The sequence below is a fragment of the Mollisia scopiformis genome (genome assembly GCF_001500285.1).
Source record: "Mollisia scopiformis unplaced genomic scaffold LY89scaffold_1, whole genome shotgun sequence".
NCBI lineage: Eukaryota > Fungi > Ascomycota > Leotiomycetes > Helotiales > Mollisiaceae > Mollisia > Mollisia scopiformis.
In genome coordinates, this window is record NW_017263581.1 from 2414922 (window position 1) to 2431840 (window position 16919).

Consider the following 16919-nt stretch of genomic DNA (forward strand, 5'->3'; position numbering starts at 1 on the left):
AATATGATTACACAATTTCTTGCAACTTTTGTTTTCTGCCTAGGGATTTCGCCGAGGTGCTATGATGTTGGGACCTGTTCCTATCCCGGTGATAGAGCGGACAAGCCAATGAGGCCAACTTTCCTTGCTAAGTTGAGCCTCAAGCTCGTTTGCTCTGCTTTCCAAATCGTCGACCTGTCTTTCGAATTGGGACACTCCATCCTCCACATCCTGCACCTTGGATACCAAAGCGTTGATCTCATATTCTAACTTTGCTCCAAGGACCTCGATGTCTTTCATGGACTCCATGACGTGTGATCTTTCGTCCGTCAAAACATCCTGCGAGCTCTGCTTGACGGCCTGATATTGTTCCGTCAGCTGATAGTACAATGTCTGGAACTGTTCCTGATCTTCTGCAGCCTGATTGTCGAGTCCGTCGATAGCATCAACTTTCTCCACGACCCAAGGTCCAATTTCATCTTGCAGATCTGCTATTTTCTCATAGAGACGAATGTAGTCCTCTGCGATAAGCTGTTGTTTCTTAAGGGCGGACCATGTATCAGCTTCCTCTCCATCATCGTTCAATACAGATATTGGCTCCCATCCGAGGATAGCCTCTTCTGCATCAGTAAAAGACATCTGACGAGGCCACCAGGCTTCATTTCGTGCCTTTTCCACCATAGGAAATGCTCCAGACAAGCTATGGCGTCGGTGAAGAAGGGTTTGGAAGTTGTTTGGATCCCGAAGTGCTTCCAAGACTGGACCTTCCAGATCTCCATCTCCATAGATAGATCCTGCAATTGACGGATCGTTCACCACAACATCACGGCGAATTTCCTTCACTTGCTCAGCCCACTTAGCTTCGGCCTCAGCCTCCTTCTTGTCTTCTTCAGACAGAACAACGGTCGGAAGGTTCACCCTCGACTCGCTGTGAGGAGATTCGGAGTCTTGGACAGGAGTCGACGATGCCGCAGCAGATGGTGCTTCCTTGATCTTAGGAATGGCGTTATGATACTGGCCGGGTGTTTCCTTCCAGGTGAAGACTTTGTTCATCATGGCTGGACTTGCGGGTGTTCCTGTAGACAAACCCAAAGTTGCAGAGGAATTAGGAGTGACATAGCCAGGGTCCATGGTCTCGTCTTTAGAATGTTTGCTGGCATGGCCACGAAGCCCCACGGCATCTTTTATGCGACCAAAGCCAGATCTAGCGTCATTCATCTTGCCAGTAACACTCTTGAAAACATTCTTTCGCAACTGAAAATCTCGTTCGAATGGACTGTCGAGCATACTTGTAGCCGATCCAGGTGGTTGGTTCGTATAGACGACACCAGGACTCTCTTTCTCGTCTTCCGGCGGTATCGAATGAGATCGATTGTGTGACCAGATGTAGCCTCCTTGGTCGTCCTTGGTGAAACAGAGATTTTCGCCTTCCGGGTCACTCTTCCCGTATACGCCAACATTTCCACTCCTCCTAGGCTTTCCATACCACAACCATTTTGATCTCTCACCATGAACTAAGCTGACGAAGCGATCAATATCTAGAGTTTCGATATCACCAATTCCAGCTTTATCTCGTCCAACCATGTTTCCCAGCATCTCCCCACCCTTGCCACTCAGCTCAGCAACGGTGGACTTGACAGCCTTTGGAACAGCCCACCCTTCACCAGCAGCTGCTTTTGCAGTCACTCGGTGTAGACGATCAAGAGTATGTCGGTCCAGCCTCCTTGTCTTTTCCATCTTTTGGGATTTTTGAAAGTATGCAATCCCACGCTTAAGACTATACACGTCGAAAGCGTCCTTAGCGACTGGTGCACCATAGTAATTCAAGCGGTTTCGAGCTCCCATTAGCATACCCAGTAACGCTGAGACTGTGGTCGGTCCAAGGATGCCATCCGTGGGTTCGACATTGTAATATTCAGAGCCAATCTCCGTCCACCAGTCATTGACCGCTTTCTCAGTGACGTCGCACAGAAGGCCATCCGCGTACTCTTGTTCCAACTTCCCAAATATCATGAGAGCAACTTGACATAGCTTGACTAGCTCGATGACAGCCCCGTACAGTGGTATTCGGTCGCTAACTTTGTACAATTGGAAGAACTTGGCTTGGGTTGCTCCAGCAGGTGCAGACAAGCTCATTCCAGATCTGCCAGAGCATCCAAGCCTCTTCAGATTCTCATTGACGATATAATCCTCTCTATGTTTCCTCAAATCTCCATCAGGCACCGGTATGACAGTCAAGGCGGATGGAAAACTGCTGAGGTTTGTAACCATGAGCATGCCCAACGGAGTTTCTTTCGGTCGGGCATGGTATTGGGATATCGCTTTGAAGTATACACGTAGTCTTGGTGACCAAAGATCCTCGTCCGCTGGGACACCCAGCACTCCTACCATCACTACATGATTGGGATCACCAGTATAGGTAGTAATAACGAAGGTGGGGTGGACTCGAGAGCAAGACCATTGCTCTACAATATATAGTTCGTAGCCTGTTAGCTTGCCTAACCGTTCGATTACCACAGTAGAAGGGTCCTCCTCAAGATATCTGGTACATTGTCAGAGAAGCTAATTGTCTAACTGCAGAACGTACCTGAAAGCTACGGTATCTGCAAACACAAAATGCCGCCTTCGAGGCGGAGGATGGGCGGGCTTCTCTGCAAGGCCGGTCATTGCAGATGGAGAGAGGGGTTTCCCATTGACTCTGTTGATGCCATGCTGCTGTGAAGTCGTGCGGGAGAGAGTCAAAATCTCTTCTCGGTGCATATGTGGATCATATGCATGGGGAAACACAAATCTGGACGACATGGTTTTGTGTCTCTCACGGGCGTTTCTTTCTATTCAGGGCCACGGCCTCTTTGGACGGACTGGGGTGTTTCGAGTGACGTCGCCGAGGCTAAACTGCGGTCTAAGAGCATCTTCGAGAGCAGCGACCATTCAATACCGTGCAGGGAGGAATGTGAGCTGAGTTGTCTTGAAAATGTACTGACATTGGATGGTGTGGGATGCACCGCATAGCAAGACAGCAAGTTTGGGAGAGAACGAGGCAGTGGTATCACCAGATCATCGAATAGCGGCCAGCTACATGTGATAGCACAGGAACAGGCCGGTCAGAAGGTTCGGCGCACTGAAACGGCTTTCCTATTGGGCTTCCTCCGGCTGCAAGGCGCCTGTAAGTCGCTTGTCTAGGGAGTTTGCGCTGCCGAGACAGTTGGTGATCCACTTACAATGAGCACGCGAACATTCACTATCGACATCACAACCATTCTACCCTTAGACTCCACACAGACTACGAGAGAATCAACGATAGGAAAACCTTGAATCACAACGAACTCGCCACATGTATTCGAATATACGCTCTAGCTGCTAGTGGAGTTTGCCGCATCAAAAAGGAAACTTTACCAACTCTGAGCGGGGTGGCCAGAGCTATGGATGCCCTTCAGATTGAGCTGGCGAAGCTTCGCAGAGATGCAAACCTCAAGCAGAGTATCGACGATGTAGATAAGATCATTGCACAGCTTGAGGCAGCTCGAGGGACTATCGCAGCAGGTCTGTGGCCTACCTTCTGTCTCGAAATGGCAGAGGTACATCCTGTACATTGTAGCTAACTCGCCCTAGATCCCAAGTCTGCCTCCCTCACTCTTGCGAAATTGCAGAATCCCATGAAACAAGGCTTCGACAAAGTCACTGATGATCTCAAGAAAGTCTACAAAGGACAGGCGGCATATGGCAAAGCACTAGACAAGGTAAGGAAATAATGCCTGCTGGTGAGATCATGACTGATGGCATATAGCATTTCCCAGTCAGGGCCCTGCCAACAGAGTACGATGCTCTGGCTTCACATCCATCCCTGATAAACAAAGCTATTGCTATGCATTTCCTGCGAGAAGGGCAGTTCTCGGTAGCCACGACCTTCCTCGACGAAGCTCTGCATAGTCCGCCACATCCTTCACCCACTCCTGGGACACCAAACCCAGCTACGGATGACTCCGGGAATCTTTCATCGGAGCAGTCACAAGCACTCCAAGAAAAGTTCTCGGACATGTACAGGATACTACGCGAACTGGGGCAACGGAATCTACATCCTGCCATAGAATGGGCTAGACTGAACAGTACTGAGCTGGAGAACCGCGGATCAAATCTCGAATTTGAACTCAGCAAACTACAATACCTATGGCTATTCCAAGGGCCCTCGGTGAATGGTCTTCCAGACGACTATAACAACGGTCTAAGTGGTGCATTAACCTATGCCAAAACCAACTTCCCTCGACACCAACAACGCTTCTCGAAAGATTGCCAACAGTTGATCACGGCAATCTTATATCGAAGCAACCTCCACAACAGTCCATACCAAAGACTATTCAACACCGACGACGCCTGGGCAGAGGTAGCCCAATCCTTCACCCGAGAATTCTGCTCCCTCCTCGGCCTCTCCCCGTCCTCACCACTCTACATCGCCTGCACAGCCGGTGCAATCGCCCTGCCGACGCTCCTCAAACTAGCCTCGATCGTCAAGGTAAAACGTACAGAATGGACCACGCAGAACGAGTTACCGGTCGAAATCGCCTTACCCAGAAGCATGATTTTCCACGCTATCTTCGTGTGTCCCGTTAGCAAGGAACAGACCACTGAAACCAATCCGCCAATGATGATGCCTTGTGGGCATGTTGTTGCTAAAGAGTCTCTGCAACGGCTCAGCAAGGGAGGGCGCTTTAAGTGTCCGTATTGTCCGAGCGAGAGCTTGATGAGGGAGGCGAGAGAGGTGGTTTTGTAGATGTTGGTTCTGTTATATTATTACGAGTACGAGGCAAAGTATGTAAGAGAGAATGCAATGGGAACGGAGCATGGATTGAGATTGATACGATATTTAACTCGCACCTTTGCAGGGCGTGGGAATTGGCATGGCGTTCATCGGTATGGTCTGGTTTGGTCTGGTCTTGGAAAGCTGGCATGGGATGGGAAGGCGTAACGGTGGCTTTACAATACAATTCAGTACATAGACCTCCTCAATCGATACTCTACTGATCAAACCACCTTCATCCCATGTCTTCCCCCAAACCCTTCCTCTCTTAAATCCCTCACCCCGGCAAACCTCCCTTCCAGACCCACCCGCCACGTGACCCACCACACAGGCAAAACGCACCTGCACGCCGACCCACTCCACCTTCAAGAAGCAAAAGACGAAACAGCCGGCGCCAAGGCTTGGCGGAGCCTAAATACGGCGTCGATTGGCAGGTTTTTTGTTGCATCTCGCAGTTTTGGGTCTTGGCGGTCTTGGCGGTGGGCTTGGCATTTTATGTGTGTAGGCAGGTATTTTTAAGGGTATTGCTGTTTTGGGAACTGGGGTTTTGGTGATGGGGATGAAGAGGAAATGTGAAGAGGAGAGTAGCGATAGAATGCAATTGATGGGGTTTGGGTTCATTGAGTTTGATTGATGGGGTCTATGGGAGTAGTGTACAGTAGGTTCCTTAACGCCGATTACAGGTGTGTGAAAGGGAGAGAACGAGTTCATATTTCCTCGACACACTCTTCACTGATTTTGGGGTCTCCGTCTGCGTCTACGGTTTCCATCTCCTGGTCCTCTTTCTCTTCTTCCTTTGGCTCGGAATCGGGTTCTGGTTCTGATGCAGACTTCAACCTCTTTCCTTCACCGGCCAATTCATCCTCTGCTTCTCGTTTCGGAGTCGTGGGTGGTTCGACTTCTTTGCCTTTGCTCTCCCCTTCTTCGCTGTCCTCATCGTCCTCTTTCTGAACCTCCAGTTTCCGTCCAACAGCAGCCTCGATATCAATCCCCTGCATCCCCACCCCAGGTCCACTCCTCTCAGTCCCGCTCCCATCCCGCTGCGGCCCCATATCCTCCATAGTCATCTCCTCCGGTCCCCGCGCATGCGGCATCTCATCATCCTCTCCATGCCCGTCCGTGTCCCCTCTCGTACCATGTAACTGAGCCGCAGGCACAACACCCGCTCTCTGCTCCTGCCTCAACAACTCACCCTGTGTAATACCGCCCTCGGCTCGTAGCCCAGCAAGATCCGGGTCCGAAGCAGTCGTAGACGAGATCCCGTTCACGGACACGGACACGGTTTCGATTCCACCGGGGCCGTTGGGACCCTCGATCATCTCTGTGCTCTCGGTCTTCACTTCTCCTTCCATGGGCGAGTGTGTGCCGGCTCCGTTTCGGTTTAGCCATGTGATGGGCGTGAGGAGGGCGCCGCCGAGGCTTTCGTCCGAGCCTAAGGTTGAAGCTGCGGGTGTGGAAGCGGGATTGCTCCATGATATTGAGAGGGGGTCGACGCCTGCTGTTCCGTTGGAGAGGAGAGATAGAGAGGATGGGTCTGGGATTGCGGGAGGGAGGGGGAAGATGTGTGCGCCGGATGTGACGTGTACGACGCGGTCGAGGGCGTGCAGGTAGGAGGCGAGTGTGCGGTAGTGTTGCTTTGGGTAGAGGAGGAGCTCGGCGAATCGCTGAATGGTATGTGGTGGGTTCTTGGAGAAGATTGAGTTGAGAGTTGAGGTTATTGATTTGAGGAGGGTTTGGATTTCGGGTGGGAGGGTCGAGATTGTGTTGGGAGGAGCATTCTCTTTGTTGGTCGATTGAGTAGAGTCTTGGCTGGAGGGGTCGCCTGTAGTCGATTGTGCAGGTGGTGAGGAAGGTATAGGTTGTGAAGACGGAGCTGAAGGAGGTGGGAAGTCATCTTTCACGATCTGTGCCTTGTTAGAGATGCAACATGAAGTGGGGTATTCATACCTTTTCGAGTCTTGTGAGCAGCCTCGGGAGCAGAGCTGGCCATTGTTCACTAAGATTGTCAATTTGTGGAAAACGCAGTGCATCGTAGAACTTACTAGTCCATAGACTTGCCCTCTGCAAGCGTTTGTAAGACGTCGTCATCATTATCGACCTCCATGTTGTGGTTTGCGACAATGTTGGAGCTTTTAGGTTTAGTTCAAAGCGCGATTAGATTCGGCTGAAGCTTCACGCGCCTGGAGCGTGTATAAATGGAGCTTGGACGAAATATTGAGACTAGAAAGTCAAGAAAGTTCCAAATTAGGTAAGACTTTCAAGAAATGGCTCGACAACCAATTCCATTCACCTCGGGGCAGGCGGGCAAAAAGTTTGCTCAGCCTTGAAAGCTATCACGTGCAGGCTGAGCAAACACGGCAAACTTCACTAGCGTCTCCAAGGGCGGGCCACAACTATAAAGTCTTCGCTTCTCCCTCCAAAAACATCTTTTCTTCTTCATACTTACCTTCTTGAAATCAGGCTGCTCACGAATAGCCTTGATTATTCGACGAGATCTCCATTGCACAACGGGGCATCAAGACGAATTGACTTTCCTTCGGGGACGTCATCGGGGGAATTTTTGATTGCTTCCTTCGGGAATATTTATTTTTCATTGAGAGCTGAGCTTCGTGCTTGGCCTTGAAGAAGAGCTGGTTTCATTTCCTGTCTGCACGTTCATAATGTTCCTCTCGCGGTTTCTGCTATGCTCGTCTTCGGAAATGTGCTACAGTGCAAACGGCTTCATCTCTTTGCTCTACTGTCTCCTAGTCAAGGTTGCGACCTACTTGTCTGAAAGTGATGCTATCAACTCTCAATGCCGCGAAGTGTGTCCACTCCTGCTCTGATACTTCCTCACCCCATACAAAGGTCAACAAACGGCGCGCAGATAACAGTGGCCAATAAGTCTTTCTTTCCTCAGCCTTCACCCTGGGCATTGTGGCTCTGCACCTCCTGGTTGAGGCTCTACCATTTCCCCTACGGTATCAGCCCCCGAGCTTTAAGAGCACAGATCCCGCCGAAGGGTGTATTCGACGTTTGACACCCTCATCAAACGTTTACCTTCTCCTCGAAAGTCGCCGCGGCAGACCTGGTTGGTCGTACGTAGACATGATCGACGGTGTGAACGAAAGCAGAAGGCCAAAACTGCAGCTGAACTCCCGAAACATTACCCCAATACTTGGCATAATTGAAAACACTCGGTGAGAGAGGCACATACATGAAGCAGCAAGTGATTGAGGAATCGTTTTCTTCTTCATTAAAAATTGAGTACCTAGGACTTTGGGAAGCCGAACATTCCTGATTCCATCATGATGCAGTCATGCCGGGAGATCCCTTCCAACCAGATTGTCATCGCCGTCTGCTCAGCCTCAATGCCCACATGAGGCTTTTGAACAATTGCGCCCGGCCGTGTGAACCGTGTGCCGTGATAGGCTGCGATGTGAATTATCGTTGGCGTAAGGCTTTCTTGTGAATATGCTCTGGCGAGAAACATCAGTCGAGTGAATTAATTCAGTTCATATTCTGCCCAGCCTCCTCGACTGTGATTGATTGCTATGATTCAATATCTGATGTGCAAATGTTTCCGAGTGCGAATGCTTAAAAAGATCAGCCTTCCCTTCCCCGACAAAACCTCGACTTCTATTTTCGACCAGTTTTGGTGACTAAGCGAACGCGAATAAGCACGATTTGGCATTGGGTCTTGGCTGTGGGCTTGGGTGAGACCCCATAATCTTCTGATCGAACATCGACCACCTCGCAAAATCCTCACCCTCTCTCGTCCTCTTCGATCTCGTCCTCTTCCTTCTTCTCTTCCTCTTGCTCCCTTCCTCTCCTTCCATTGATTCCATCTTTCCTGTATCCCTACGACCGGCTGCATCGTATCCGCTCCCCTTATCGCCGCCGCCCTACCAAAGCTGCGCCCACAGTCCGAGAGACAGAACCAGCAAGCAAACTTCGCCTTCGCCACAGACCCGACGAGGCGTTGGCGGTTTCATAATTGCACCCACGCTCGCTGCCAAACCACCCAGACGACGCTCCAGCAGAAAGGGTCATCACCCGCGAGACCGCACTTCCTGGTCTTCATCAGATAGACTTCATTTCTTCCATTACATTGGCTCCCGTGGTTGTTTCTATCAACACGTAACCTATTCCTCTCTCTTTTTCTTCGAACCCATCGTAGCTCCGAACGGAGCGCAGAACTCTGCCAACGAATGTCTTACAGGCAGGAATCACGGTCCTCACTGATACGAGGGGACTCTGATCCTTTTCAAACATACGCCGAAGGAGGTTATCATCATCGCGAAGGCTTAATACCACCAGTCGCAGGCGCAGGGCCTCGACGGAGCAAGATGTACAGGTAAATTGTCAGCCTGATGGGCTGATGGACCACATGCTGATTCTTGCAGACCCAACACCAAAGCAACATGGGCGTTCATGATCACGACGACGATTCAAGCCGCGATTGTTCTAGCCATTGAAGCGTAAGCTATATCATCTAGGGGACGCGGATCATTCTAATTACGAACGCAGATACATATTCGCAAAATTCCAGGAGTCTCTCGAGCCAGGCGTAAAAGCAACATCCGAATCCAAGACCATTCCAACATACCTCACCCTCTTCATCTTCGGTTTCCTGTACCAATTAGTCCTGGTCTACGATTCTCTCCGACTCAAGAACACAATTCAGGTTATTGGGCTATGCATGTACAATGGAGGCATGCTCATTTATGCTTCGATCCAATACGATCAGATTCATAAAGTTATCAATACATTGACAAATCCAACCGATGGCTCGCCTGTTCAGCTGATACCTGGATCCGACGTGTGGCAAGATATCCAGCCATACCTCACGGCTGTTCCTGTCATTATCGCCTTCTTCACAGTGGTCATGTCCGGTATCGCTTGGAAATTGTACGATGAGTTTGCATGGACTATCTACAAGCATATCAGTGCAGACCTGAGAATGAAGCGCCGGTTCTTGACGTACCAGGTGAGATCATCGCAGGAATTTCATTGTGCTCAGCTAATCAGGTACAGATTTACATTGCTTTACTCAAGTTCGATTTCTTCTTCTTCCTTGGATTCACGGTGCAATTCTTGGTCATTGTGACTGGTCTGGCAGATGCCGAGTACGGTCTTACGATTGCTGCTATCCCAATTACAGTGCTGATCCTGTTTATGGCGGCTTTCTGGACTCGACGAGAGAACAAGATTGGAATGATTGGCACCATCTTCCTTTTCTTCTGTGGTCTCGCATACTTCATCTTCAAGCTAGCCAGAATGTATCAACCAAGCCACGAACAGAACTACCTCCCAGTCCGGAAGAGTTTGACCAGTTTCGCCGTCATTACGATCGTTCTACTCGTCCTGACAATTGTCATTGCTTCCGTATGCACGGCAAACTTCGACAAGGGACTGAAGCCACATATCATGAAGAGGAAGATTGGAGATAATGAGGCGGAGAAGATGGACAACATGACCGAGCTCCCAGATCTCAAGCACGGCCCGGTATCGAGCCGGATGACGATTGACTAGGCGTTTGTGAATAAATTCGATATGGAGCATTTGGATCTAGACAGGGCTGTAGGATTTGCATGTCAAAATGTATACTGAAACGACGACCACAACACGACCTGTTTTCCCTCTGATTTTTCTTTTCTTTGATCATATGGTCCTTGGCCAGGGTGGCATATCAGGACTTGGCTGGATTCTCATACCCGGATGAATGGCGTTTTGATGAGTTAGATGGAGTTTGAAGGCATGAAATGATAGTTTGACCTTTTCCTTTGATTGGGTAGGAGGGCATTGAGTGCTCTCTTGCCACCAGCTATTGAGCGAGTACCATAGTTCTTTGACGATGAATCCAAAAATTTCAGCATGTCACATATATCACTTTGTCATCTTTCGTTTGCGTTGTATTGCGTGAGACGGGTCTTCTAGACTGGGCTTCTTGCTTGAGTCAACGGTGAAGAATGCAACCCCGCTATTCTCCGGCCTCAGTTGTGTAGCTAGCTTCAACGGGCCCGGAGTTTCAATATCAATATCCGATGCCTTCGAAGTCTTCGGTTCCTTTTGCAGTTGTTTTACTGTTCTTGCTTTTTGGTTTATATTTTGGGTGCTTGAAACACTAATGAATCTTTTCGCATAAGCACACTCACGTCGCTATCCTTGCCGTCCTGTCTATTATATGCCTTGGAGGCGAGGAGGTTGTGTATCACGTGGAAGTTAAGATAACTAGGTGCACGGAATATGAAACAAGTGTTCCCCTTAAATATTTTCTTTCTTTCTTTCTTTCTTTCTTTCTCTTCTAGTTCTTCAGAGAAAATTAGACAACCTGCGATCTTGTCCCTCGTGTCTTACTTCCGAAGCACTACTTGAAATGGGTTCTCTAACTTTCAAAGACTAGATGATTTCCAATCAGACACTTTTTTAGCGTAAGCTTGATAGTCTGTAGGCTGTACATTTATTCCTCCTGGCCTAAGTTTCTCAATTAAGTAACAAATTGACACTTGAGTTTGCACTTGATCTAAGTCTATTCTAAAGTAGCTTACCTATATATATATCCAAAATTACAAATTTTACAATTAGACACAATACCGACCGTCACCATCGACATCCGGTAGATTCAAGAGGCCTATCCCAGGACAAGGCTGAAAGACATTCAATAGCGGTCCGTATCCCTCAGTCTGGATCACCGAGTTCCTAGTATCCACCGTCGAGGTCCCAAGCGGGATCGTCCAAGTGAAAAATATCCACTCTGCTGTACATCAACCGCACCTATCTTCGACCACGTCCACGGCGCATCGGTAGTATTACTCGCAATCGTACCCGTGTACTTATACAAATTATCTTCTTCCACCATATAATGCGTACAAACATATGCATCGTCCCGAAAGTTAACCGGCCATCCAGGCGCATTCACCCAATCGCAATCCTGATCCAGCTCATCAGCCCCTTGATGAATATACAGGCGCACATAGGCATACGGGACCACAATCTCCGCACGATACGTCGTCGAAGCCGCCGCTGGCGCGACAGTCACGTTCAACACGTCTCCGCTCCCGGGCGTCTTATTCGTGCTCTGGGCCACGCTATTCGACTTTCCAGACTCGCTGCCATCGCCCCCGACAGCCGTCACGGCAAACGTGTGCGCGCTGCCGGGACTGAGGTTCCCGACCGTGACGGCGATCATGCTGCTCGGAAGGTTGAGCGCCATCGCGTCGTCGAGGTATACGCGGTACCCGACCGCGTTCGCCGCGGGGACCCAGCTCAGGGCCACAGAGGTGTATTCGAAGCTGGTCACGGCCAGACTGCCTGGTGCTGATGAGGCTGGGATCCCGCCTGGGAACGGATTCGGGGCAGCGATCTGGACGGTGCCGCCACTTACTGCGCTGTTATACTCTTGCATATACGCATCGTCAGGGAGGATGTTGTACGGATTATCCGGGACGCCGTTCGTGATGTGGACAAAGCCCGCACCGCGCTCACGAGCCAGTGCCGCGACGGTAGCTACGTCGGCTTCTGCCACGCTGTGGATGATGTGCCAGAATTTCCGGGTGTCGGATGCGGTCCAGGGGTTGGGCACGTACGCGGTTGTGTATTGCAGGTAGTTGCTTTCGAAGGTTAGTAGCGTGTCGGCGCTGTTCTCGAAGCATTGCGGCATGTTGGCTCCCGGGTTGAGGACGGTGAAGGCGCCGGGGTACTTGCGCTTGGTGTTGTCGCTGATGTATTGGTAGAGGTTGGCGTATAGGTTGGCGTATAGGTTGTCTGGTCCGCAGTCGTTCCAGCCTTCGTCGAAGAAGATGCCGCCTATCATGCCGGGATACAAGCTATTTCAGGGGAGAGTTAGCTCTTTCTATATTGCTGAAAGTAGGGTGAAGAAAGGAAGAAGAAGAAGAAGAAGACTCCTTGGGATATGATAAGAGATGAAAAGAGTACAGAGATTGAAGAACCCTTGGTTTTGATGCGGGGGAACAAAGAGAAAATAGGGAGTGCTTACGAATACCACAAGTCGACATCTTGTTCGATTTGAGATGCCCAGTCTGCGAGGTTGAGCGATCCAAGTCGAGTCGTATCCTGTTGCCAGCTCACTCCCAGGTAACCAGTGCGGACGTAGCCAATAATCTTCTTACCACTGGCGGACGCCTCCTGGATGATCTTCTGCCAGCTCTTGTTGATCGTGGTATCCGGGCCATTGACCACATTTGCTACCAGGACGCTCACTTTGTCCACTGGGTATGCGATCAAACGGTTCCCTATATTGGAAGACTGGAGATTAGTATGGCTTTCTTTCAAAGATACAGGTAATTGAATGTGAAGATTGAAATAACTATAGGAAATTGAGTCGAAGAGATGGCCACTTACATGCATCCGGGTCACCCAACGGGGGAATATACGATGCAAGTGCGATCTGCTGGCCTCCAGACGACGGCACCCCACCAGGGCCTGTTGGCAGAGTCGTATTCGCAAAAGGAGATGTGGGAGGAGGCGTAGGATACGGACAAGCTTCGTCAATGAGCGGATACACTTCGCCATCCGTACAAGCACAGCCTAAGGAATCCGGCTGAACAAACAGAGAGCAGGACCATGGGACATCTGTTTCCTTTGCCGCAGCGCGGGTGCCGTTGACAATTGCCACTCAAGCCAGACAGTTGGTTGCGCTCACGCCGCCGTACTTCCTGCTAGTGGAGGACGTATCGCAATTGTTGATGATGTTGCTGAGTGCTGTCGTGCAATCACTTGTTGAGAATGTCGACGGAGTAGTACATGAAGGATCACCAGTCTGACTGATAGCTCCTAGGAACAGTTCCGTATCAACCGTGTTCGGCACGCTGTAGGTGGCTTCGCTCTGGCTGTTGATACCATTGCAGAACGTCTCGATGCTACTCTGAGCGAATGTTAGCGAGACTGAAGGTGAAGTGGCCCATTCCATGCCTCCGTTGTTGGTGCAGTCGAGATACGTATCAGGCGCTTCATCTAATACTGAGCGTTGGTCGAACGTAGCTGTACCGTTCGCATCAGAGTCCGACATGTCGACCACGACGGTAACAGACTCTATGATTGAATCTTCGTCCGTGTCAGTAGCGTTGGCAATACCTAGAGTACCACTCGTCCAAGGCTTGTATTTCGGAGGATTGCTCAGATCTGTAGGCTTGCCATCGGCACCTGGCCAGTTAGGATGTCTACAGCTCATTCAGTATTGGTCTGTTGTCTGGCTCAAGGACGTGCCTTCTCGGCACGACTTACAAGCTTTGTTTCGATGTGACCCATCGTGAGAGGGAGTATTGCGCCAAGTTGTCAGCTGAGCTCAAGTTAGCAGGCGTCAACGCTATGGATCGAGGTACTCGCGTACCATTTCTGAGAACATAGAGACCCATATCATCTCCTGGCCAGAGAGCTAGAGTCTTGGCCACATGCGGTCCATATGCCTTGTAATATTTCGCTCCTAAACGAGGTCTCCATTAGTAGACGGAGAGGTCCCAAATACGATCCTTCGTTCCTACACTTGATAGAGATTTCAGGTGAAACATTTCATGTAACATTACATAACCTACATGTACATGTTAGCCTTGCTTCTCGCTTCTAGAGAACTTGGAGCTTTACCTCTACACTGAAAATTCATGAGATTGGTCTGTTCGCCCATTTTCCCTCCACACTCTTTATAAGCTTCCGCGCATGTCTTCTTGGTTTTAAAGGAAAGAGGGCAGATGACAATAGTATCCTTGTCTACTACTGTTTGTGTAGGAGATGATCTGTTTCCTGGATTGATGGTATACGCCGGTGCCAGATTCAAGTATTTTTGGCAGAGGTTATCTGGATCGTCACAGCGGATAGCTGTCTTCCAGGCCAACCAATTTGATGGATTCCACCAGTATGATCGTTTGAACGTGTGTGCATTGTTAAGAACCTCTGTTCAAGAGTCAGAAGGCGCGCAAAGGATTTGCGAACAGTGAGTCTTGTGAATACGGCAATTACTTACTTTTGAGGCTGTCTTGATAAGCCGTGTTCTTGTTATTATCCCCGAGAAAGTCGAGCGCCGGATGAAAAGTCCAGTCTATCTTCCCACTGGATACATATGCAATGTCAATAGCTTCATCCCACGCGTCTCGGATGTCCTGTTTGGAGACACCAGCAGCAGTACAAGTATCCCAGCCCGTCCAATCGACGAGCTTCTCCGCTAGGATGTTGAAATCAGTACCAAGAGAAGGAGATAGTAAAGCAGTAAGCACAAATGCTAAAGGATAGAAAATGGGTGAGAGCCGCATAGCGAATGAATGTGTATCAAAGCTTGGGAGAATGCTGCACGAGAAAGGACAAATCTGAGGAACATCATTGATATACTAAAGGAAGAAGGGAACCTCCTCAAATCCGAGACTTGGAGACAAATAATGACATACTGCGCCGTTCTACAGGAGTCACATCTTAGGTTTGACCGAGTCCATTGACGAACTGGCGGAACGGTGCCGCAACAGTGAGGCTTCGACAAGAAACCGAGGTGAAGTCTGAAGAATAAAATTATGCGTAGGACTCTCGGAACAAACGTAACAGCAATCAAATCCCACGTGCACCGGTATGGTCCCAAGAATCGGACTGGTTTGAGACATTGATTTCCGACATCTTTCCTCGTATTGCCTGTCATTCTCTTGCCGAGCTTGACTAAAAGAGTGTTATTCAGCTCCTCAAGGGAAGGCCTAGACTTTCTCGACAGCTAAAATCAAAGATAATTGGATGAACAATTTTGAAGAGGTTCAAGAACAGTAGATAAAGTTTTTCCGACGCCGCAAGGCTGTGCCAATGGTCAAAGAACACTGCTGCACGCTGGTGGCAAAGCAAGGCTTCTGGAAGCCTTGTCTAGTGTACCTCGTATGCCTCCTTTAGGTTACACCAATCTCTCGAGGCCCGTGTAGTTCATGCGAGCTGGTCGTTGTCCTCTCGAAAGTTCGTTCAAAGGGGTATTTGAAAGTTTGCTAAGAAACGCGCATGTTTTTTGCTGTCAATGTGTCGTGATTCAGAGGTCCCGGCTAATCGCATAGGTGGCATCTGCCCCTTTCTTTCAGGCAGAAGCGAGCGAGGTGCAATAGTCTTTTCTCTCCTCATTCCAACTCGGACATCAACTCTTCAGGGTCGAGATTTCCGAAACACAAGATATTATGAACGCTAAATTCCCACGCAAAGTTATACTCTTTGCACTGCTCATCTTTGCTATTATCGGCGCGATATCAGTCTTGAAGTCCCTCGGAGTGTGGGTTATGAAGACAGGTAATTGGTATGACTTAGGTCCGGAACCGGGAGTCTGGAGATTCATGAATGCTCATACGGTGGAGGAAAGGTGTAAGGGTATGGAGATGGCGGGTGCTGTCTATTACGAAAACCCCGAGGATTGTGAATCGGTGAAAGAACTATTGGATGGATTTGGTGAGCATGAGAAGGAGGATGAGTCTAAGTACAGCTGGGATTTTCCTGGTTGACCTAGACTATGTTTGGATGGGATGACCATCATTGATGCGTAGGTATAGATCTATCCTATATGCGGCATTGGTCTTGTCTTGATAGTGAACGCTTTCCATGCCGGTTTCTGTCCTGTCGACATGACTTTTAATAACAATATGTTAGTTCAAGATATGTCAACATGTGAACACTTTTCCATGCTGAACTCCGTCCTGTCGACATAGCTCTTAATAGAAATATGTCAGTTCAAGTCAATGTTGACATATTATCCACTTGGGTAGGGTTTGTTTTGGAGTGCTTAGAATGACTTCAATGTGAATATATTTTTTCAGGCTAATTTGATTGGTTCGAATATTCTTGGAACCTGGTAACACAGAGAAGGAGTGAGACGGTTTCGAGATTTTGGGGAAGGATGGTAACTTACAGAACTATATATGCGAGGTAGTTGAGGCATGTTTGTTGCTGGTTGGTGTGAGGAGGTTGAGCACCTTTGACACAGTGGTACAGCCTGATGTTCCTAGAGCTTTTTTCGTAGACATCTTGAATTAATTCGGCGAATATTGAAGATCTCAAAGGCTTTTCCTCCATGGCAGTCGGAAGTAACCTTTGGAGATATTTTCCTTCTTTTTGAGGTAATTACTCCCTTCGAAGGAGAGGCAAAGCCGTCTGTTCTATGTCCGATTATTCAAGATTCATCATTGCCCTTCCGAGTGCGAAT

General features: G+C 49.2%; 6 protein-coding genes across 6 annotated transcripts; 2 read left to right on the top strand and 4 right to left on the bottom strand.

Annotated features, from left to right (window-relative positions):
- Positions 1–39: 39 nt before the first annotated feature.
- Positions 40–2520, bottom strand: LY89DRAFT_572193 (uncharacterized protein; the record flags this gene model as incomplete). The annotated part of the gene is made up of 1 exon (XM_018208629.1): positions 40–2520. A coding segment is annotated over one exon (2481 nt), but the record flags the coding sequence as incomplete, so codon positions are not given.
- Positions 2521–3415: 895 nt separating this feature from the next.
- LY89DRAFT_679672 (uncharacterized protein) lies at positions 3416–5015 on the top strand. Its single transcript, XM_018213925.1, has 2 exons — positions 3416–3719; positions 3767–5015. Exons 1-2 carry the CDS (start codon positions 3636–3638, stop codon positions 4745–4747), a joined length of 1065 nt encoding a protein of 354 aa, XP_018078927.1. The 5' UTR covers positions 3416–3635; the 3' UTR covers positions 4748–5015.
- A 466-nt stretch (positions 5016–5481) lies between these two features.
- On the bottom strand, positions 5482–6878 carry LY89DRAFT_727595 (uncharacterized protein; the record flags this gene model as incomplete). Its single annotated transcript, XM_018219170.1, has 3 exons — positions 5482–6678; positions 6722–6770; positions 6817–6878. 3 exons carry the CDS (start codon positions 6876–6878, stop codon positions 5482–5484), a joined length of 1308 nt encoding a protein of 435 aa, XP_018078928.1.
- Positions 6879–9102: 2224 nt separating this feature from the next.
- LY89DRAFT_727596 (uncharacterized protein) lies at positions 9103–10288 on the top strand (the record flags this gene model as incomplete). The annotated part of the gene is made up of 4 exons (XM_018219171.1): positions 9103–9110; positions 9160–9234; positions 9284–9743; positions 9791–10288. 4 exons carry the CDS (start codon positions 9103–9105, stop codon positions 10286–10288), a joined length of 1041 nt encoding a protein of 346 aa, XP_018078929.1.
- A 985-nt stretch (positions 10289–11273) lies between these two features.
- Positions 11274–13196, bottom strand: LY89DRAFT_745486 (uncharacterized protein; the record flags this gene model as incomplete). The annotated part of the gene is made up of 3 exons (XM_018221070.1): positions 11274–12582; positions 12753–13008; positions 13118–13196. Coding segments are annotated over 3 exons (1473 nt in total), but the record flags the coding sequence as incomplete, so codon positions are not given.
- Positions 13197–13391: 195 nt separating this feature from the next.
- On the bottom strand, positions 13392–13688 carry LY89DRAFT_545417 (uncharacterized protein; the record flags this gene model as incomplete). The annotated part of the gene is made up of 1 exon (XM_018208235.2): positions 13392–13688. A coding segment is annotated over one exon (297 nt), but the record flags the coding sequence as incomplete, so codon positions are not given.
- Between the last annotated feature and the right edge of the window lie 3231 nt (positions 13689–16919).

Bases quoted from the DNA above. Each gene is read 5' to 3' on its own strand.
- LY89DRAFT_679672 (XM_018213925.1), top strand. From the start codon at position 3,636: ATGAAACAAGGCTTCGACAAAGTCACTGATGATCTCAAGAAAGTCTAC. The intron at 3,720-3,766 runs GTAAGGAAATAA...GATGGCATATAG, and splicing joins ATGGCAAAGCACTAGACAAG to CATTTCCCAGTCAGGGCCCT.